Source organism: Somniosus microcephalus, chromosome 3, assembly GCF_052327205.1.
Source record: "Somniosus microcephalus isolate GS21.2 chromosome 3, FLI_Smic_1.0, whole genome shotgun sequence".
In the NCBI taxonomy this organism is placed as follows: domain Eukaryota; kingdom Metazoa; phylum Chordata; class Chondrichthyes; order Squaliformes; family Somniosidae; genus Somniosus; species Somniosus microcephalus.
The window spans coordinates 288825390-288848855 of NC_140989.1; the positions used below are offsets into that span (position 1 = coordinate 288825390).

The 23466-nt window shown below is 44.6% G+C and overlaps 1 protein-coding gene across 10 annotated transcripts in view; it reads left to right on the forward strand.

The window, feature by feature from the left end:
• Positions 1–23466, forward strand: part of sgip1a (SH3GL interacting endocytic adaptor 1a) — a 286659-nt gene that overhangs the window by 141417 nt on the left and 121776 nt on the right. For all 10 annotated transcript variants that reach the window (XR_015077669.1, XM_085982717.1, XM_085982720.1 and 7 more), the window contains 2 exons: positions 4614–4671; positions 14898–15076. Coding sequence is in view for 9 of the 10 variants with exons in the window: in XM_085982717.1 (XP_085838843.1) it covers positions 4614–4671; positions 14898–15076 (237 nt within the window). In the remaining variant the exon portion in view is untranslated. The remainder of the gene's footprint in view (positions 1–4613; positions 4672–14897; positions 15077–23466) is intronic.

Below are 23466 nucleotides of genomic sequence, written 5' to 3' on the forward strand. Positions count from 1 at the left end.
CCAGGCATCCCTGGAGGTGAACGGCAGGCGCGTCGGGTAAGTGCAGATCTGGGGCTTGCACGCGTGGCAAGCCCCCGATCCGAATTTCTGCCCCAATAAAACTTGTTGGTGCTGCAAGGGGCAGTCTCAGTTCAAAGGTTCAATGGCCACTATCTTTGTACACTTGTAACTATTTTAAGATATTACAATTTAAGCATCATACTTCCTTATTTAACAAAGACTAAAAGCTAATATTACAATAGGGATGGGCAATAAATGCTGGCCTTGCCAGCGGTGCCCACCTCCCATAAAAACAAATTTTTAAAAAATAGAAGGACAGTGTAACACCCTTATTTAAAAAGGGCAGTAGACAGAAGGCTGGAAACTATAGACCGGTTAGCCTAACATCTGTGGTAGGTAAAATTTTGGAGTCCATTATTAAGGAGACAGTAACAGGACATTTGGATAATCATAATTTAATAGGACAAAGTCAGCATGGTTTTATGAAGGGGAAGTCATGTTTGACAAATTTGCTGGAGTTTTTTGAGGAAGTAACGTATAGGGTGGATAAAGGGGAACCAGTGGACGTAGTGTATTTAGACTTCCAAAAGGCATTTGACAAGGTGCCACACAAAAGATTATTGCTTAAGATAAAAAATCACGGGATTGGGGGTAATATTCTGGCATGGATAGAGGATTGGCTATCTAACAGAAGGCAGAGAGTTGGGATAAATGGTTCATTCTCAGACTGGCAATCAGTAACTAGTGGTGTTCCGCAGGGGTCAGTGCTGGGTCCCCAACTCTTTACAATCTATATTAACGATTTGGAGGAGGGGACCGAGTGTAACATATCAAAGTTTGCAGATGATACTAAGATGGGAGGGAAAGTAGTGAGTGAGGAGGACATAAAAAACCTTCAAGGGGACATAGACAGGCTAAGTAAGTGGGCAGAGATTTGGCAGATGGAATACAATACTGGAAAGTGTGAGGTTATGCACTTTGGCAGGAAAAATCGTAGAGCAAGTTATTATCTTAATGGCAAGAAACTGGAAAGTACTGAAGTACAAAGGGATCTGGGGGTCCTGGTGCACGAAACTCAAAAGGTTAGTATGCAGGTGCAGCAAGTGATTAAGAAGGCCAATTGAATGTTGGCTCTCATTGCTAGTGGGATAGAATATAAAAATAGGGAGGTATTGCTTCAGTTGTACAAGGTATTGGTGAGACCGCACCTGGAATATTGCGTACAGTTTTGGTGTCCATACTTAAGAAAGGACATACTTGCTCTCGAGTCAGTACAAAGAAGGTTCACTCGGTTAATCCCGGGGATGAGGGGATGGACATATGAGGAGAGGTTGAGTAGATTGGGACTCTACTCATTGGAGTTCAGAAGAATGAGAGGCGATCTTATTGAAACATATAAGATTGTGAAGGGGTTGGATCGGGTGGATGCGGGGAAGATGTTCCTGATGATGGGTGAAACTAGAACTAGGGGGCATAGTCTTAGAATAAGTGGCTGCTCTTTCAAAACTGAGATGAGGAGGAACTACTTCACTCAGAGGGTGGTAGGTCCATGGAATATGCTGCCACAAAAAGCTGTAGAAGCTACATCATTACATAAATTTAAAACAGAAATAGACAGTTTCCTAGAAGTAAAGGAAATTAAGGGTTACGGGCAGCGGGCAGGAATTTGGACATGAGTCTAGGTTCGGATCGGTCATGGCCCTGTGGGTAGCGGAGCGGGCCCAGGGGCCGTGTAGCCTGATCCTGCTCCTATTTCGTGTGTCTAATTCTGTTAGATTCAGGAGATGGTTCTGTGATAGTGGATTGGCAGTTAGGATCAGATCAGCCATGATCTTATTGAATGGCGGAGCAGGCTCGAGGGGCCGATTGGCCTACTCCTGCTCCTATTTCTTATGTTCTTAAATCAATAGCAGTATTACATAGCACAGTTCAGGTCAGTCTAATTAACCCTTTCTTTACAAAAACCATGACAGAGAGGAACAGAACTTCTTCAAGGCAGTCATTCCTTGAAGAGAACCATTTTTATATTGGAGGATGGGACATCAAATAGGGATCCAGAGCAAATCTTAAGAATGAATAATAAATTGGGTGGAAGGTAGAAAACAAAGGGTACTTTTTCAAGTAGTTTTGTCATGGTGTGTGTGGGGGGCGGGGGAGCGAGAGTACTGAGTGCAGTACCCCCAACGATCAGTGCTGGGACCATTATTGTTCTCGTTTACATAAATGACCTTGACTCAGAAACTCAATGTAAAGTGGTCAGATTTACTGATGACACCAAAGTGGGAGGGGCAGTGTAATCAGAGGAGACAGCGGGTGACATACACATTCCACGATGTGGGAATAGCTAAGGAAGAAACTAAAAGAGACCAAGGCATCTTAGTAGACTTTAATGCTCCGCATATCCAACCAATGCAACGCAGAAATCAACAAAGCCAATACAATGTTGAACTACATAGCCAAAACAGCAGGATACAAGTCAGAGCTGTGATCAAATTGTTCAGGCCTTTGGCCAGACCACACCTTGAGTACTGTGTCCATTCTGGTTGCTGAGAAATAAAGGTGGCATTTGAGTGCTGGAGGTGGTGCAGTACAGAGCCACGAGGTTGATCCCGAATGCCAAAGATTTCAGTTATGAGGAAAGACTGGAGTAATGTGGACTATTCAGACTTGAAAGATGTCTGAGAGGTGGTCTTATAGTTTATACAAGGTAGTTAAGGATTGGAAAACATCAATCCAGAATATAACTTTAAATTAAAGTGCAAGAGTGGAACAAGAGAACATGGTCAAAGGTAAATTTAAGACTGATATTAGGAAGTTCTTCAAACAAATTGCAATCAACACATGGAATGGACTTCCAGATAGAGTGGTGGAGGTGAAAACCCTGGAATCTTTTAAGAAACAGTTAGATGCTGCGGTGGAGACAGGAACTGTAGGATGCTTCTAATCTAATGGATGAATTAAGATGAGCTGAATGCCCTTCCTTGCATATAATTATCTTATTTCACACTTACTTCCCAGGGGGGTCCATCACCCAATGCTGAAAGAAAGGAAAATTTGTTTTCATCTATTACTTTTTTCTTGTTTCTCTCTGATAGAATCATACAATATTATAGCACAGAAATAGGCCATTTATCCCATCAAATCTATGCTGTTGTTTTTCTCCAATATGAATCGCCTGATCTAATTCCACTCTCCTCAGTCCCCATATCCATTAATATTCACCGTCTTCAAGCAAATATCTAATTGCCTTTAAAAAGAGTTTGTGGCCATTAGCTGTGATTTGGTTGGTCATTACTACAGGTAATCATTTTGAAAATGTGCTGACAGAACATGAACTTTTGCAGCCAACAGTGAGCAGAGTAAGAGAATTGGAGGATGGAACAAATTAGGAGAGTTTGCATCAATTCAGCATTGTAGCTGTAAACAACTTTGCATTTTCATTATCAAAGACAAAGTAAAGAGAAATCCATCACTTCATGTTGTTATAAACCCCTCTAAATAAAGGGACTTCAATATAAGTAAATCAATTTGAAGTATTTTTTAAATATAACTTTTGGAGTGTCACAGCCAGAATAATTATGATGTATTGCAGTGAACATGAACTAAATAAAAACTGTTGAGGAATAAAATCAAAGCCACATCAGAAGTTAGTTTACAATTTGCATTAATCATACTATTACTCATGCTGATGTGTCAGCAATTTATATTAAAAATATAGTAGTATAAAAATGAAATATCAGGGGGCAATTGGGTGGTGCAGTGGGATACACATTTACTTTCACCTCTGGTACATAGGTTTCAATCCAGCCTCCACTGTTGGAATGAAAGTCTTTCTCTCTGCTGGCAGTGAGCTTCCTATATGAAATGCAGTTGGGCAGTCTTAATTTGGTTTCTCAGCAGAATACTGTCCCTCATTCAGCAAGGGTGGCAGAGAAGTCATCAGATGGCTGGTACAGAAAAAGCCACGCTGGTACAGTAGGAGGTGTTCTTCAGAGGTTTGGACTGAGGGGTTCCAATTCCCAGCACTAACATCCCTCACCTTGATCATCGCAAAATTGACCAAAAAAGGTCAAACGTTTCTTAGCTGATTAATGATAAATGCTTATGGTTGCACGTCCAGCCAAAATCTTACTAAAAATGCATGATCATGGGGTTTCAATCTGCTTCGATTGGTTCATGTTAACCATGTGGTGTTATCGATCATATAACTAGCAAGAGCCAATCAGATCCAAGAATGACATTGCACAGTAAACTCAGTAGGCAGTCATCGTGGTTTCATGCTATAAACTGTTAGTTGAAATATCTCTTGGCCATTTAAAAATTGTGACTGAAAATGTAACGATAAACGTTGAAATAACAAAAACTTTAGAAAGTAAAGTTTCAGTTAAAATTTCAGTTAAATTAAAGGTCTAGGCAGGGTGAAGCCCTGTACCCCTGGATAGTCCTGAAACTCAGTTTATGAGCGGGTCATGTCAGAGGTGCCAGCTGTTGCGGCTCACTCAATTCCAAATTTTCAACAACAACAAAAATTTGTCCACGAGCAAAGCCACAGGAAATCACTAATGGTTGAAAATCTTCCAAATGGTTCATTCTGTTACCTGTCTGATTTTCAGAATTCCCCAGAAGTTGATGATGAAGGATACAGTATCAGGCCAGATGACAAATCAGGTTATATCCTTTGGACCCTTCTGACCTTACGTGGTTTCTCTCTCCACAGATGCTGAGTGTTTTGAGCATTTTCTGTTTTTATTTCTGATTTCCAATATATTGCTTTTTGGTTTTTTTTACTTGTTTTCATTGGAGAAAATACATTGAAGGGTATTTTTGTATAGTTCAATTCTTTTAAGGCAGGTTGATACCCCATTACAGGGTAGCCACTGGAGATCACTCTGTAATATAAACAAGGTGTTGTATGTGCCTCACAACTACCTCACAACAAGGTAGTTTGCTTCCCTGTCTCTGGAGGTGAGGCACTGATTGGTCGCTTGCTTTGTTCTGGCCATGTCCATGCAGGCTAGCAATGCAATTTTGACATTATTATTCTATATGGACTGTCCCTGGCACCAAGGAAAGTTCCCAGGGAGAATTAAAAATAGTAAATGCTATATGCAACTGTTCCAGTATTGCTGTCACTGCTCCGAATTCAGAACAAGCAGCTGGGACATATTATGCAACCACTTCCAATGATGAGGTTGACAACCATTTTTGAGAGCTCAGCTTTTTAATGACATACATGACGTCATAGTATTAAAAATAGCACCAGTTTTCTTATCAACACAATTTGAAAGCTCCACCAGTAACTTACCAGTGCTGACTGTTCCTTGCACTCCAATTTTTTTCTCTTTCCGCCCTGAAGGCATTGACTCTTGCTAAGATACAATTTCATAGATGTCAGTCACTCTCCAGTAACTCACCCAAGTGGCCATTCTTTGTGTGATGAACATGGACAGTGAATGTCATCAAGCTGTCCAACCCAGGGGGCATTGCAGCCAAACTCAATCTTGTTTTCATCTAATGCCCAACACATGCATGTTCCAGCAAGTATACCTCCGATCCACACTGGACAGTACTGTTACCTACTGAGGCATTGAAGAAATTTGAAAATACTTTATTTTTAATTGGATTTTGCATCTTTCATTATTGCTTATAAAACAGGTGCTGTTTGGCTCATCTCCCCCCCCCCCCCCCCTATATCTAGCCAAATGTGAACTGGGACTGTAGCAGATGTCCACAAAGAATTGAAGAAATGTATTCGTTTAGGAAAGGTTGCCAAGGCAAATTGTGTTCACCTATCACTTAATTTTCTACAGGGTAATTTACAAGACCATAATGCTGGCAGGGTTTCATTTGGTTGGCCCTGTACAGAGCATCTTAACAAATTTTAAATTAGGGAAACATCACAGAGGAAGAATATGTAGCACTCTGGCAACTGTTCATATACTTTAAAATGCTCAGGTATATTTGTACAGTCTATACATGTAGAGCAATGTGTGTGTGCTCTGTGGCCCATTGCATGTGGCAATGAACAAATATCAAGCACCCTGCCAGCGGTACCTGCATGCTGTATGTTCACAAGCTCATATAAAGTAGCTGTTGGCACTTGGGTGGCGCATGTCCGTCAGATTCTTCTTTACAACATTTGTCCTTTATCTATCTGCCTGCAGGAGAAGGCCGCATGTAGCAGCACATAGATGGTAGGCAAGAGGGCGAGGGTCACCTGAGCGACATCCCTTGACTTGTTATGAGGAGAGAGCCCTGGAGATTTCAGGTGTGGAGGTGACTTGGGGGGACAGATTGGAGACCACCCCAAGATCATGATTAGTGTCATCGCCCTCAACTAAACTGCTAACCACCCAACTTCTCTATCTGGTCCCCATGTTAGCTGACATTGTAAATAGTTCCTCTCTTCAGGTACTGCCCCACTTCCTTTCAAAATTGCCATCATCACCCACTCCCAACAAAACCCATCCTGACCCCTGTCCTTGAAAATTACTGCATCATCTCTAGCCTCCCATTCTCTCCAAAGGTCTGAAATATGTTGTTGCCTCCCAGATTGATGCTGATCTCTCCTGTAACTCACAGTTTGAATCCCTGCAATCAGGTTTCTATTCCTGCCACAGCACCAAAATGGCCTTAAACAGAGTCACAGCGATATTTTCTATGGCTGTGACTGTGGTGTATTGTCCCTTCTTGCCCTCTCTGCAGTCTTTTACACAGTCGACCAAACCATCCTCTTCCAACAACACTTCTCCATTGCTCAGCTCAGTGAAACTGCCATTATTTGGTTTCACTTTAACCTATCCAATTGTGCCCAGAGCATCTACACAATGGCTTTTCTTCCCACACTGTAACATTATATCAGCAGTCCCTATAGGATGTATCCATGGACCCATCCCTTCCATGATCTACATGCTGCCCCTTGCCGACATCATCCACAGACATGGGGGGCGATTTTCTGATGTTGGATGAGGTGGGTTTGGAGGCGGGAAAGGCGGGAAAATCAGAAGCGAAGAGGTCGGGTTCGGGAACCTGCCTCCAACCCGCCTCCGCGGGATTTTGCGGATTCCGGTTTTGGAGGTCGGGAAACACTCCCACCTCCAGCTGGCCATTGCGCTATTAAAGATCCTTAAATGCTCATTAAGGGCCTCTCTAAGCCTATTTTGAGAGGCCCTCGTGATTTTTCCAGCATGTCGGCGTGATCCACGCACCTCCTAAACCACGCCAGGTAAACCTGGCGGGTTGACTCGTGGGTGGACTCCTCACTGCTGCAGGTCTAACAAGACATCGTTTATTGCAGCAAGGATTACTTGCAGGTGCCAGAACTTGGCTTTAAAAGGTCTCTGAGCACTTTTAGAAAGCCTGCCAAAGTCGGAGGTGCTGCAGCTTGACTCCATTGTCTTGTTTTGCACACTTTGTACAAAAATAATAAATTGCAGGACAACGGAGTATTACAGTTTAAACTCTTTTAATGAAGCATCAGGTCTGTAAGCTTTCTCAATCAGTATAGCACCATGTGGACAAGATGGAGTCAGGACCCCCTGGGTCCTATAAATAATAGCAGTCCTTACAGATGCCTGCAGGCCAATGACAACTCAGCATGTGATCACATGTGAATATAATAGGTATTCCTTACAGATGCCTGCGGGCCAATGACAATCAATATGCAAATGTTACATCCCCTTTCTTTTAAAAGAAAAATGTTATGCATTACTTTTAAACCTTTCTTCTACCTAATGTTCTCAGTAGCATCAACATATAAGTAAACTCAACATTTAACTAGCACTGAAAACATCTCAACATTTCAATAACGATGTACAGTTTTTTTTTTAGGGCAGCGATCCGCCTACACCCTTTGACAGTTCACAAGTCAAGGATAACTCTAGGCTTGACCTCTCGTCCCGACCTTGTGTGGTATGGAATTGAGCATGCTCTTGAATCGGTCAACAAATCGGGTTCAGGTTTAGGTTCAGGTAAGTATGATGTGTTTTGTGTATTGCTCTGTTCATCACACTCTGTTGCACTGATCCTCTCGTCGGAATGATGATGTTGTTCCTTGGTGTTCAGGAGGTGCCTGCGATTGTGGCGGTACACCTGTCCTTCTGGGGTGCGGACGTGATACGATCGCTCAGTGTCAGCTGGCTGGATGACAACTGCTGGCTTCCAGTAGTCATGCTCCTGGATTCTGACAGATTCTCCATTGTGCAACGGCGGCAGTAGTCTAGCTGACCTGTCATAGTATCTCTTTTGGTGTTGCTGTCTCTGTACACGTTTTGCATGCACTTGCTTGCAGCTGACGACCTCTGGCTGCAGCTGCTGGTTGGTGCTTGGAAGGATTGAGCGAAGTCTGCGGCTCATCAACAGCTGCGCTGGTGACTTGAAGTTGTCAACCGGAGTGTTGCGGTACTCAAGGAGACTGATGTAGGGGTCTCTTTTATCCGCTTTGGCTTTGTCCATGAGTGTCTTTGCAATCTGGACAGTTTTTTCAGCAAGGCCATTACTTTGAGGGTAATGTGGGCTTGATGTGACATGTGTGAAATCCCATGTCTTGGCAAACGACTCGAACTCTTCTGATTTGTATTGGGGGCCATTATCTGAGACTAAAGTTTCTACAATGCCATGCCTGGCAAAGGCTGCCTTTAGCTTGTGGATCACAGCTGCAGATGTAGTGCTGTGAAGCTTGTCCAATTCAAAAAATCTGCTGTAGTAATCAACAGTCACTATGTAGTCCTCGTTATTCCATGTGAACAGATCCGTTGCCGCGACCTGCCAGGGCCTGTCTGGGATACGGTGAGGTATCATGGGCTCTTTGACATTTGATGGGCGGCGTTCTAGACAAATGGAACATTTTCCGACAATGTCCTCAATGTGTTTGCACATTCCGGGCCAAAACATAATGTCACGTGCTCTTTGTTTGCATTTTTCCATGCCCATATGTCCAGCATGAATTTTTGACAACATCTCTTCTCTGAGACTGATAGGAATGATGATTTTCTCCCCTTTGAAGATGATTCTGTTGATTTGTGACAGTTCGTCTCTGTGGTTCCAGAATTCAGATATGCTCTGAGGGCATTTCCTCCTTTCCTCAGGCCATCCTTCATGTATGACTTTGCTCAGCAGTGTGAGTTGTGCATCTTTCTCTTTTGCTGCTCCGATCTCCTTCAGTTTTGAGTCACTCACAGGTAAGCTGTTGTACACCATGTGCACCTGCACATCCATGCCTTCACTGAGGCTGCTGTCCTGGTAGCTAAGAGACTTTCTGGAGAGCGTGTCTGCGACAGAATTGTATTTGCCTGGACGGTGAATGATTGTGAAGTCGTACTTCTATAGCTGAAGGATCCTTGGTGGGGCTGCGGCTAGTGGTTTCCTCATGATTGACTCGAGGGGCTTGTGGTTGGATTCCACAATGACTTGTCGGCCATAGACGTACTGGTGGAAACGCTTACATCCGAACAGAATTGCATATAGCTCTTTCTCGATTTGAGCATAGTTGATTTCGCTGTCTGTGAGAGATCTGGAAGCGTAGCCGATGGGCTTTCCTTCTTGCAGTAATACTGCGCCTAGTCCGTACTTTGATGCATCCACTTGTAGTCTGAGCTCTTTGTTGGGGTCGAAGTAGGCAAGAACTGGTCCTGGTTCTCTGGTGATTAGGTCTTTCATTTTCTGAAATGCTGTGTCATGTTGTTTGTCCCACAGGAACTCATTGGATTGTTTGAGCAACTGACGCATGGGTGCGTTGATTTCGGAGAGGCTCGGGGCAAACTTGGCTAAGTAGTTAACCATGCCTACTCCTGTCTCTAGCTCTGCGCGGTTCTTCGGCGGCTCCATCTTCTTCTGGCAGAGATTTTCTCTGGATCCAGCTTAATGCCATCAGTTGAGAGGCGATGCCCGAAATAACTGATCTCGGTGGATCCGATTATACTTTTCTCGGGGTTGAGGTGGATACCTTTCTCCCGTGATCTTTGTAGCATCGCACGGAGGTTCCTGTCATGTTCCTCTCTATTCCTGCCATAGATGAGGATGTCGTCTACGATTGCGACTACTCCGTCGAGGCCTTCATAGGTTTCGTCGATCTTCCGCTGGAATTCATCCTGAGCTGAGATAAGACCAAATGGTAAACGCAGAAATCGGTAGCGTCCAAATGGTGTGTTGAATGTTGTTAGCTTAGATGACTCTTCCGTGAGCTTGATAGTCCAGTATCCTGATCGTGCGTCCATTATACTGAAGTAACATGCTCCCACTAGTTTGGGTGTGATGTCATCTAGCATTGGTAGAGGGTAGTGAGGGTGTTTGATAGCCTTGTTCAAATCTCTGGGGTCGAGACAGACTCTGAGTTTGCCTGTACGTGGCTTCTCAACCACTACTAATGCGTTGACCCACTCTGTCGGTTCTGTTTCCCGGACGATGATTTCTGTATTCTCCATGCTCTGCAGCTCCTCCTTCAGGCGACTACATAGAGCAAGGGGTATCCTTCTCGGTGGGCAAACCACAGGGGTTGCTGCTGGGTCAAGGTGAATAGTGCATTCACCTGGGAATAGTCCGATTCCTTTGAAAACGTCAGCAAACTCCTCCATGACTGTCTGCTTCTCAACTGGTGCTGTCAATGATAGCACTAGCTTGACGAGGTCCATGTCTAAACATGCCTTTAGACCTAGCACTGGAGGTGCTCGGGTGTCAACAATATAAAAGTCCATCATCATGTCGCTTTCTTTGTACTTGCATTTCATCACGCATGTGCCTTTTACAATGAGCTGCTCACCCCCATAGCCGGTCAGTCTGCGTGAGGTGGACTGTAGCTCACACTCATCCTTCAAGCTGTGATACTCACTCAGAGGAATTACATTAACCTGAGATCCAGTGTCTAGTTTAAACTTAAGCTCTTTGCCCTGTTTTCCTATCTCAATATCGGCATAGGCTTGCTCAGTCTCTGAAATCTGTTTTTTCTGTGACACAGAATCAATAAACAGTTCCTCTGCATTTGGCTCTCTATCTGGCATTTGGCTGTCACTTACTGTGTGTACTGCTTTTCCGAAAACAGTCTTGCAAACTTTAGCAAAGTGGTTCCGTTTACCACATTTAGTACATTGCCTTCCTTTGGCAGGGCAGTACTCCTTTTCTCCATGCCAGTTGTTTCCACAATATCCACAGTTTTTGAAGCGTTTTATGTCTGTGTCGCCCATTTTTAGAACTTTCTCTGTTCTGTCTGTTCTGAAACACGCTCTCTGGGCGGTGTTCTTTGGTGTGTATCTATTAACTGCGTGCACTGTCTGTTCACTCGAGCTGCTCGTGGCGCCGGTTATGGTTTTCAACTGTGCTTGGGCTATCTTGTGCGATCTAGCTATGTCTATAGCTTTGTCCAGCTTTAGCCCGGATCCAACATTCAAAAGTTTCTCTCTCACTTTAGCTGAATGTATTCCAAACACGATGCGGTCTCTGACCATCTCATCTTTATCTGCATATACACAGTCTTTTACCAACAGTTTTAACTCAGTCACGAACTGTTCAAACGACTCACTAGCTCCTTGTACTTTCTCCTGAAACTTGTACCTAGCGAATATCATATTTGTTTTGGGCATCACATATGCTTCAAAACGGTCAAAATAACTTTTCATTACCTTTGCTTCATCTGCAGTGAGAGACCATGTGTTAAAAATGTCTCTTCCTTTTTCTCCGATCCACAGGAGTAGGTAGCTGCATCTTTCTTCCTCCCCTTTGCTTTTCAGTGGACCCGAGAACATCAACTCCATGTGTTGCTTGAACTTGCACCATTCTCTATGTAACTTCAAAGATCCCCAATTCATTCGAGGCAAGGTAGCTCCAACGATGTCCATTTCAAATCCCTGTTCTGACACCATGTCTTGTTTTGCACACTTTGTACAAAAATAATAAATTGCAGGACAACGGAGTATTACAGTTTAAACTCTTTTAATGAAGCATCAGGTCTGTAAGCTTTCTCAATCAGTACAGCACCGTGTGGACAAGATGGAGTCAGGACCCCCTGGGTCCTATAAACAATAGCAGTCCTTACAGATGCCTGCAGGCCAATGACAACTCAGCATGTGATCACATGTGAATATAATAGGTATTCCTTACAGATGCCTGCGGGCCAATGACAATCAATATGCAAATGTTACATCCATCAACTGTGGGACCTCCTTGGAAGACCCTCTCCATATTTGCAATGAGTGCTTCCTCAAAGGAGGCATCTACAAGCAGCATGGGAACCATTTGTTTTCTTTCTGCATGGACCTCAGATGGGGAGGAGGAGGAGGAAGATCTGGAGGAGGAGCAGGAGGAGGTCAGAGCGCCGGTGTATTGACCAGCGGCAGCAGCAGCACGCGAGCACATGGCTGCCCGGGATGCAAGGGATGAACTTATCATGGCCAGATTTACATAGATTGCCCAAGTTGGCACATGTCCTTGGCTCCATCCTAGGACATCATTGACAATTGACATGACTCTCTGGCCTCCTTTCACTCAGGCCACCCACCTGACAACGCAAGTATGGCGGTGCCCGCAATGTGGAGCTGCCTAAGGCGAAAGAACAGATGTCATAACGCCAACATTTTGGCTTCAAATCATTTTAATGCTTTCCAACAGGGATGGCATTTCATCAATACACAGAAACAGTCTCCCAATCTGCACATAGATCTGGAGGTTATATCCCTTGCCAGCTGTACCCACACATCCTTAGTTTCTTTGGCAGGCCTCTTCCTCCGAGATGAGTGGAAGAGCACCTCCATTCTAGCTCTCACCCCCTCAAACAACATTTGCAGCACCTCATCCGAGAGCCTAGGGTAGGCCCTTGCCTTGGAATTGGACATTGTGGTTTCTCAAAAGATGTTGGAGGTCGTGCAGGAGATGCAGAAATGCTGTGGAATGAGCCAAGGGAGCAAGAAGCCATAAAATCAGACTGGGAAAGTGCTGTCAACAGAGGCGAATTTCAGTCCCAAATCAAGTGGGAAAATCGCAAATTTTTGAAACCTATCAGTGGAGGCGAGTTTCAAACCCACCCAAACTGAAACCCACCTCCATCTCGCCTCCAGTGGGAAAATTGCCCCCATGGAGTTAGTTTCAATATGTACATGAATGATAGCTAGCTCTACCTCTCCACAACCCTTCTCAACCCCTCCACTCCTGTACTGTCCGACTGCTTGTCTTACATACAGTCTTCAATGAGCTACAATTTCCTGCAGCTAAACATTAGGAAGGCTAAAGTCATTCCCTTTAGCCCCATACCCTTGCCAAAGACTCCATTTACTTCCCCATCCACGGCCTCAGGTTGAATCAGACTGTTCAGAACCTCATGATCCTATTCGACCCTAAAATGAGCTCTGTACCCATATCCTCTCCATCATAAAGACTGCTTACTTCCACCTCCATCTGCTGCTGAAACCCTCATCCATACCTTTGTCTCCTCCAGACTAGACTATTCCAATGAGCTCCTTGGCTGGCTTCTCATCTTCATCCACCGTAAACTTCAACTCATCCAATACTCTGCTGCTCAAATTCTATCCCAAATCAAGTCCCCCTTATCCATCATCCCTCTCCATGCTGAAAAACATTGGACCTCAGTCCCCCAAGATTTAAAATTTAAATTTCCCTCCATGGCCTCACCCCTTCCTATCTCTGTAACCTCCTCCAACGCTACAAGCACCCCCACACCACCCCTAAAAATTTCCATTCCTCTGACTGGCCTCTTGTACCATCCTCTCTCCCTTTACCCTACAATTGGCAGCTGTGCCTTCAGTTGCCTAGGCCCCATGATTTGGAATCCCCTCTTTAAACCTCGCCGCCTCCCTCTCCTACTTTAAGAACATCCTTAAATTACATTTTGGTCACCCTTCCTAATATCTCTCACTTTGGCTCAGTGTCCATCTTTTCCTCATTCACTCATCAGTCTGCGGAGGTCAGTTAGCAAGTTGCAGGAGTGAGTACTTGGTGAAACATGGAGCACACGTGAGGAGAAACAATCGACTTGGAACTGGAGAAGGCGAAAGCTGCTGGTCAGAGGGCCAGCTTGAGGATTCCTTCAGCTGCTGAGCCTAGAGTCTCCACAGACTTGCCTACAAATACAGTCTGGTAGTTCAACAGCAGTACTTGATGCAGTTATTTGAGAGTATGCTAAGATGCCTATATAGTTTGGATCATCCATGTCTGGCTCCAAGCTACAGCCTGTCTTCTCTTCATTCACCATGTAGGAGAACCAGTTAACAGGCTTTCTACTACCTTATTGCTACCCATTAGTCTGCTCCCATATGAAACTCTAACCATATTGAGGGTGCTCAGCAGTAGGGAAATTCAGGAGATGGCAAGGATGATAAAAGTGTTTCTTAGGGTGACAACACATCTGTAACCCCCAGTCACCCTGTACATATGACTTGAGATGTGGCAGATAACGTATAGGCCCAGACAACCACCACGTAAATACCCATCGGGGCTATCATTGTGGGCCATATACCGGGCCAGAACTAAGAGGTACACACTGAACCACATCCATCCATAGAGGCACTGAGTGTCTGCAGTGGTTTTCAGGGGGGCCGGCCACATTATGAGATTTGGACTCATTAACATTTTTTTTGGTCTTAATGAGCTTACCACACAACAAATGTGCAGGCTCTCAGTGTCACAAGTGCCAATTATCAGTTACGGACACAACCTCATGTTACCAACCCCATGAAGAATGGTCACTTGGACAAAGTACTGGGGAATTTCTGGGCCCAAAGGCACCAAACCCCAGCAGAGGTCAATACTTTCAGACAAGGAAAGAAAATGGGCTAAAAAAAATTGTGAGGGAGAGGGGAGGAAGATATCATGACTGGTTTTAAATTCACATTTGGCTGTTTAGTTGTCCTGCTGTATTTCATTAAAAAAAATAAGTTTCCTTAATGGCATTTCACCTACCAAAGAGAAACACTTTTACTCGTCAAGCGAGTCTGAGTCGGAAGAAGATACACGGCGAAAATTCAACGTTAAGATTCGGCCTCTCCAGGCGAAAGATTCCATCACGTGTATGGCAGCATCTGTGGATGAGTTGAAGGCCTCTGTGGGCAACATTTCTCTGTCTCCTTCACCAATGGTGAGTACTTCCACTTATTTCTGTCTATCAGTATATTGAGAAACAACCCCATCATAAGAATCCAGTCTCTGTCTGAGTTCTCATTTTGAGTCCAGGATCAAAGATATTCACCATTACACTGGTTGGTCTGCAACACTTCTCTCTTAGTGTCTTTATATTCTACTTGCCAGTTTTGAACAGTACAAATTGGGATTACTTAGTTATATTGCCAGTGGTATAGCATTCTGTACTTGACCAAAGCAGCTTAGCACAGGTTATTCTGAGGCTGCTGTGCAGCCCAATTGTTATGAAACCTCCTTAAGGTGGTCCTGCACTGTTTGGCAACAGATAAACTGCCCTCAGATCAATGACTTCCAACGAGTTATACTGTACTTTATGCATCATTCTGACATTAGAAAACATACATTGATACAGAAAATGCAACATAACAAGTACTCATCTGAAGCAGCTGCATTTTCTTTTAATGAGGCAACATCTTCACAATAAATGTTTGGCTAACCTCTTCTTTAGTTTGGGGAGGCAACTGAGATGTGTGCCATTTTTATCTTGATACTACAGCCAAGTTTTGACAGAATTCATGCCTTTGCATTGTGCTCTTGTGAAAAAGGGTTTGAAAAGCATTTGTTCAGGACAATAGCGCCTCTTCAAAACTTGTGTAATGATTATGTTAGCACATAATTGAACCTGAACATATATTATCTCATATACTAAATTGTCATATTTACTTTGTTCTTTTGGAATTTGTCGACAAAAGCAGTTTTGCTAAAGTGACATGACTCTTAACATGTTAAGAACTGTAGAATTTTTAAGATCCAGAAACGACCACTTGACTCCTTTTTTATTGATCTCAACTCCACCTTCTCACCAAAAACCAAGAAGGTTTGTTTCTGGATAGAGAAAGAATTACGAGATAATGGTGAGTAAATGGGGTTGAGGCTAATCAAAGAGACTGGCTTATTGGGCCAATTGGCTTTTTCCTATTCTTAAAAATTCTTACATTTGTAACTCCAAAATTGGGACTGACCTTCAAGTTGCTCCATTGTATATTGGAAGAATTAGATATCATGATGTAATGAGCATGTGTTCAGCAATTTATTAGTAGGAAATATTAGATATAAGGATTGGAATTAGTGATTAAATACCAATTTTAGTACTAGAAAAATGTAATAAATATGTATGTTGGAATATTCTTCAATGATCTTCACTATACCTCTGAATTTTCAAGAACTATAAGTATGTATATGTTTTGATTTAGTGACTTGAAGTTAAAAGAAATCCTAAAAATTCCAATATTGTTTTCCAAGCTCCTAATAAAACTTTCTGTTTAAACCCTAATGGTTGTTGCATTGACATTCCATTGTGCAAAGATTAATGTGCAAATGCTTCACGTATTCTTATGCAATTCCTTTGTCTCGTATTTTAATAGTGTCATCAACACATGTTAACCCTTTTGTTGAAATAGCAGACAAAGGTACTGCACGCAAACATATTAAACACACCATTCTTTTAGAGAGAGCTATAAGGGTAAATTTTACAAATGCGCTATTCGCAAGGAGCCTCACTTGCCAGCAGCACATATCAGGAATTTGTGGGCAAGGCTCTGCACTGGGAGCCCATATTTATAGAATTTACATTTGGCCTATGCAGCTCAATTTATCCAGCAGCTCCATGTTGATATTTCTTCAGCAAGGTACCATCTGCGATGTTTTTAGAAAGGAAAATTATTCGGTTCCAGCTCATTTAATTTAAACTGTAGCAATTCTCTATTCAAATTTCATGTAATATTCTGTAAAAATGCTTTCAGCTGGAAGGCTACGTTGAGATGTAATGCCACAATTTTTTTTAGTTATTGTTTTGCTGCTTTCGTCAGAACAGCATAATGGGGGTGAAATAAGTCTTCAACAATAGCGCAAAATAAATTCATAGTGAACTGGCAGCCTGTTTTACACCACGCCTAATTTTCTTTTCCACTGACTTCAAGGACACTGTCACTTAATTTGTGATATCGCCAAGGAAGACTTTCTCCCACATTGCCTCTCATTATAGTTTGGGCCTTTTCCAGCACCACGGGGGTAACTTTTAAGTCAGTGGTGCATCTGAGGCGACCCGCCCAAAGCCACTGTTGGGTGGCACAAACCATTTTCAAGTTCGGGCCTCACTTAAATTTGACCGGAAAGCTGCAGGTGCCAAATGGGGGAAAGTTGATCCTGGTTGGAGGTGAGAATGGGTCAGCAGTGGAACGCTGTAGTCTTGTGGTGCCCAGTGGAGCAACCTCCAGTGGTACCTTTAAGAATCGCTGGTTAGCCAGTTCAACTCCTGGTACAACTGGGCCTAAGGTGCACACGCTGCCCATTTGTAAATGAAAATGGCACTGGGTGTCCTACAACTGGCATAGGACCCTGATTTGCATATTTAAATAGCCTCCCTACAACCTTTGGCAATGACAGAAAACGTCACTAGCAATGTAAAGGAAAATCGAGCAGGTGTCTAACTTTCGGCCAATCTATTAGCACCCAATTTCCACCACTAGCGAAAGCTCACATCAGACCCATTAGGGAAGACCATAACAGCAGATTCCAAAAATAGGTTCTAGCGAAAATTAGATGTATTTCTGGAGAGAGAAGTCAGTAAAAGAAATTATAACATGGGTGGAGTTGATTTATCAAATAGGATGACCTTATAGGACATAAAATGGCTCAGAAACTGGGTGCAGGGAATGATCCCTATGTTGGAATCGGTAAGTCCAAGGCCCACTCGATATTGAGCCTTGGGCTTCATTTATGAGACACGGAAGTCAAATTTTACAAAGGGGGCCTCAAACAGGCATTAGGCCTATTTGTATATGCAAAGTGCCTACCGCCTGTTTCAGGCACAGGCACTGGATGCCTCCTGAGCAACACTTTTCAGGTTCCTATTTATCTGAGCTTCATATTTACCACATTTAGACGATTTTAAATGGAGGCTGTACTAACTCGGGCGTCGTCCTCCAGCTTCACCTTCGGAGGCAGCAGAGGCGCAGAGAGAGAGTGGCAAACATGGCCAGAGGGAGGAGGGCCAACAGGCCTCTGCACAGGAGACCTTACCCTCCCAGGGTATTCCGGGAGCAATTCTCCTACATTCATTTGTCTGAGGAGCAGTGCTTCCAAAGGCTGTGCTTCAGCAAGGAGGTGGTCACTGAGCTCTGCCACCTCCTGCAACCAGATCTACAGCCTCAGCTCAGGACCAGGACGTCTGTCGGTGGCAGTGAAGGTGACAGAGGTTTTGAATTTCTATGTCAGCAGCTCCTTCCAGGCTTCAACTGGGGACATAGCGAATATCTCACAGTTCACTATCAATTGCTGCATCCAGGAGGTCACAAATGCTCTGTACAAAAGGAGAAGGGAGTACATCTCTGTTGTATCCGTGTGTTAATGGAGACACGGAATGCCGGAGCTGGTTTAACAGGTGGTTACTGAACAAAGTCTGGAGGTGAACTAACAGATACAAGACACTATACAGGCTTATATAGCCTGAGTGGCCACTACCGGCATTACAGTACACAGGGGCTCTTAAAGGCACATACACCACAATTCCTCCCCTTTTAGACAACCAGTACATAACATTTTAAGTAATCATTAATTAACATGTTTACAAGAACAATAATCTACACATTTGCTGCAGTTAATCAATTATAAGTCAGTCTCTCTGGAGGCTTCCTGACTCGGTCCGGATAACGCCTCGGTGGTGTAGTAGTTTTCGGTGGTGTAGTCGGTTCTTTTGGCAAGGTCGATTCGGCTTGAATGCCAGTGTCGGGTTCATCTGGTTCCAGTATCACCGGATCGGAGGTAGATACTATGGGTATCTCTGCTTCATCATTAGGCGTATAGAGTTGTGGTGCAGGTTGTCCCTTTTCGGATGACTCTATGATCTGGTCAGCATGGCGCCTTATTATGCTTTCTCCAATGTCCACGGTATACATCAGCGGTCCTAGTCGTGTGCAAATAGTTCCAGGCTGCCAGTTCTCGGTACGGTAGTCCCGGGCCAAAACTTGTTGACCTATCTGGAAGGTTCTAGTTGGCCTTTCATTCATGCCTTGAAATTGCCGGTTCTCTACGTCCCTTCTGATGTTTGGCTTGATCAAATCCAGCCGGCATCTTAGTCTTCTATTGAAAAACATCATGGCGCGAGTTTGGTTTGTAACCACATGTGTTGCATTCCTGTATGCAAACAAGAAGTTATCTACCTTATGCTGTAGATTTATGTCTTCATTACCCATGGCCTTTATGGCCTTCTTGAAGGTCTGGACAAACCTTTCAGCCAATCCATTGGTGGCGGGATGGTATGGGGCGGACGTGTAGTGCTTAACCCCATTGTTTTTTAAGAACTTCCTGAATTCTTCGGACACAAATTGCGGTCCATTATCAGAACAGATCTGTTCAGGCAGCCCATTCCTGGCAAAGGTGGTCCTTAATACTGTGATGGTTTTTTCCGTGGTGGTGGAGGACATCTTTATTACCTCCGGCCACTTGGAGTGTGCATCAACCGCGATTAAGAACATTGAGTCCATAAATGGACCAGCAAAGTCGATGTGTACCCTTTGCCATGGAGATGAGGGCCACTCCCATGGATGTAGAGGGGCTTGTGGTGGGGCGTTTTGGACCTTCTGGCATCCTAGACAGCCCTTGGTCATTTCTTCAATGTCTCCATCGATACCTGGCCACCACACAAACGCTCTGGCTAGGTTCTTCATTTTCACTCCACCCAGATGCCCCTCGTGAAGCTCCTTTAGCACTTTATCCTGGAGTTTGGGTGGAATCACCACTCTGGATCCACACATCAAGGTTCCTCGGCACACTGACAGCTGTTCTCTTCTTTGCGAGAATGCTGGCAACAGTGGTTCGCCATGTGCTGGCCATCCCTTGACCGTTAAATCGTAGACTCGTGAGAGAGTCGGGTCATTTCTTGTTTCCTTTTCAATGGTAGAATTTGTTACTGGTAGACATTCCACTATGGTTGAGTGGAACATCTCCACTGGGTCCACTGTAGGTGCCTCTTCTACCGTTGGCAACGGTAGACGCGATAAACCGTCAGCATTTCCATGCTGTTTTGATCCTTTGTATTCTATGTCATATTGGTGTGCCCCTAGGAAAAGGGACCACCTCTGTAGCCTTTGCGCTATCATAATGGGAACGCCCTTTTTAGGGTTGAATATGGAGACGAGGGGTTGATGGTCAGTCAACAAGGTAAATTTTTGTCCGTGTAGGTAATGGTTGAATTTCGTCACTCCCCATACCAGGCTAAGTGCTTCCCTGTCGATCTGGGCATAGTTATGCTCAGCTGAGTTCAATGAGCGTGACGCAAAAGCTATTGGCCGCTCCGAGCCATCAGGGAATCTATGCGATAATACCGCTCCTACGCCGTAAGGGGATGCATCGCACGCCAGTTTGATTGGCAGTGATGGGTTGTAATGAGCCAAAACTTCCTTGGACGTGATCAAGCCTTTGCATTTATGGAAGTCACGTTTACAGTCTTCGCTCCATTTCCAATTTACTCCCGTTTGTAGCAGTTCGTTAAGAGGGTGCAGAACAGTTGACAAGTTCGGTAAAAATTTATGATAGTAATTTATCAATCCCAGGAACGACCTTAATTGTGAGACATTTTCAGGTGCTGGGGCTTTTATGACCGCTTCAATTTTTTCAGGTGACTTATGCAACCCTTCTTTGTTAATTATGTGGCCACAATATGATATTTGTTTCTGGAAAAATTTGCACTTGGGGCGATTTGCTCGTAGGCCCCGTTCTCTCAGCCTAGTGAGCACCTGCTCCAAATTGGCAAGGTGCTCGTTGTCGTTTTCTCCTGTTACAAGGATGTCGTCTAGGTAGCATTGAGTCCCCGGAATCCCTTGCAGGACTTGCTCCATAACTCTTTGCCAGATAGCTGGAGCTGATGCTACTCCGAAAACCAGTCGATTGTACTGGTACAGGCCTTTGTGTGTGTTTATCGTGAGATACTTTTTAGAGGCCTCCTCAACCTCCATCTGTAGATATGCCTGTGCCAAGTCAATTTTGGTGAAACGTTTCCCTCCGGATAGTGAGGCAAAAATATCTTCTATCCTCGGAAGAGGATACTGTACCATGTGAAGGACCGGGTTTACAGTCACCTTGAAGTCCCCACAGATGCGAATTTTTCTCTGTTCTTCAGCTTTATCATTATTCAACGTTTTCTTCATGACCGGGACGATGGGTGTTGCCCACTCGCTCCAATCTATCTTGGATAACACGCCTGCCTTTTCCAAATTCTCCAGCTCTGCTTCGACTGCTGGACGAATTGCGTATGGCACCGGCCTTGCCTTAAAAGACTTGGGAATTGCCGCATCTTCCACTTTTATTGAGGCGGTGACGCCTTTCAAGGTTCCTAGTTCCTGTTGAAACACTTCTTTGGCGTTGGCCAAGATGTCTTTTAATCATTCAGGTATGACGTCATCATCATTTTTTTTCTTACTGGTCACTGTCAGTGCCTGAATGGAGTGCCAGTCTAAACGTATCTTCCTGATCCATTCACGTCCCAACAGCGGTGGACCACCATCTTGCAGAACGTATAAATACAACTTCTGTATTTCCTTGCCGTTGTATACAACAGGCACCCTTTATTTTCCCTCTGGGGTATACTTTCTGCCCCGTATATGTTTTCAAGATAATGGATGTGTCTTTCAAAGGTATATGCGGAAATAGCCGCTCGTAATCCCGTCGACTTATGATGGTCAGAGCTGATCCTGTATCTAGCTCCATTTTAACTGGGGACCCCGCTATCGTGAGGGTAACCCAAATGGTCTGGTAATCTTCTTTGGCAATTACATTATGTAATTTGAGATAGCTTAGTCTCTTGTTTCCGGAGTCGCTATCGCTCTTCTGGTCTTCGGAGCTACTGTCCGTCATCATTTGTACCTTTCTGTACTTTTCCTTATTGATTTTTTTTCTGTCAGTGGATTTTTTGTTTTCAGATCGGAAAACACGCGCAATGTGTCCCATCTTTCCACATTGCCTGCATGCTTTGTCCTTGAACCAGCAGTCCCTCTGGTCATGGGTGGATCTGCCGCAGCGATAACATCTCTCGAAACCCTGTGTCATTTCATGGGTGCCGAAGTCCTGTGGCTTTTGCTATATCTCTGCAGCTCCTCTTGCTGCTGCTTCGTATGATACAGCCACACTGAAAGCCTTGTCCAGTGTTAAATCTTTCTCAGAAAGTAGCCTTTTCTGTGTTCCTTCACTTAGGAGACCGCAGACGAATTTGTCTCGAAGAAAGTCTGGAGGTGAACTAACAGATACAAGACACTATACAGGCTTATATAGCCCGAGTGGCCACTACCGGCATTACAGTACACAGGGGCTCTTAAAGGCACATACACCACAATCTCTTGCCCCGTGACCCGGGACAAACAGCGTGAATGCGCATGTGGCTTCGCTAGGATAGCGAGCTTCTCCGTGGTTCAGGGCGCCATTGACTACCCACATGGCATGGTGGGCACCTCATGAAAATGCAGAGGTTTTCTGCAACCGCAAAGGCTTCCACTCTCTGAACGTGCAGTTGGTGTGCGACCACAGACAGCACATCCTCGCCATCAATGCCCACTATCCTGGCAGCAGCCACGAAGCTTTCATCCTGCGCCAGACTGGTGTCCCAGACCTCTTCCGACCACCGCGTCAACCTCATGCTGGTTCCTCGGGGACAAGGGTTATCTACTCTGCACCTGGCTGATGACACCGCTCCATTATAGAGGAGACCACATCATGAGCAGCAAATACAGTATACTAGATTGCAAGAAGTACAAGTAAATCGCTGTTTCACCTGGAAGGGGTGTTTGGGGCCCTGGACAGTGGGAAGAGGGGAGGTATAAGGGCAGGTGTTGCATCTCCTGCGCTTGCACGGGAAGGTGCCGGGTGAAGGGGAAGGGGTGCTGGGGGTGATAGAGGAGTGGACTAGGGTGTCTCGGATGGAGCGGTCCCTACGGAATGCTGAAAGGGGAGGGGAGGGGAAGATGCGTTTGGTGGTGGGATCACGTTGGAGGTGGCGGAAATGGCGGAGGATGATCCGTTGAATGTGGAGGCTGGTGGGGTGAAAGGTGAGGACAAGGGGAACCTTATCGTGGTTCCGGGAGGGAGGGGCAGGGGTGAGGGCAGAAATGCGGGAGATAGAACGGACACGGTCGAGGGCCGTGTCAACCACGGTAGAGGGGAATCCTCAGTTGAGGAAAAAGGAAGACATGTCGGAAGCACTGGTGTGGAAGGTGACATCGTCGGAGACGGAGAAACTGGGAGAATGGAATAGAGTCCTTACAGGAGGCGGGGTGGGAGGAAGTGTAGTCCAGGTAGCTGTGGGAGTCAGTGGGCTTGTAGTGAATGTTGGTCAATAAC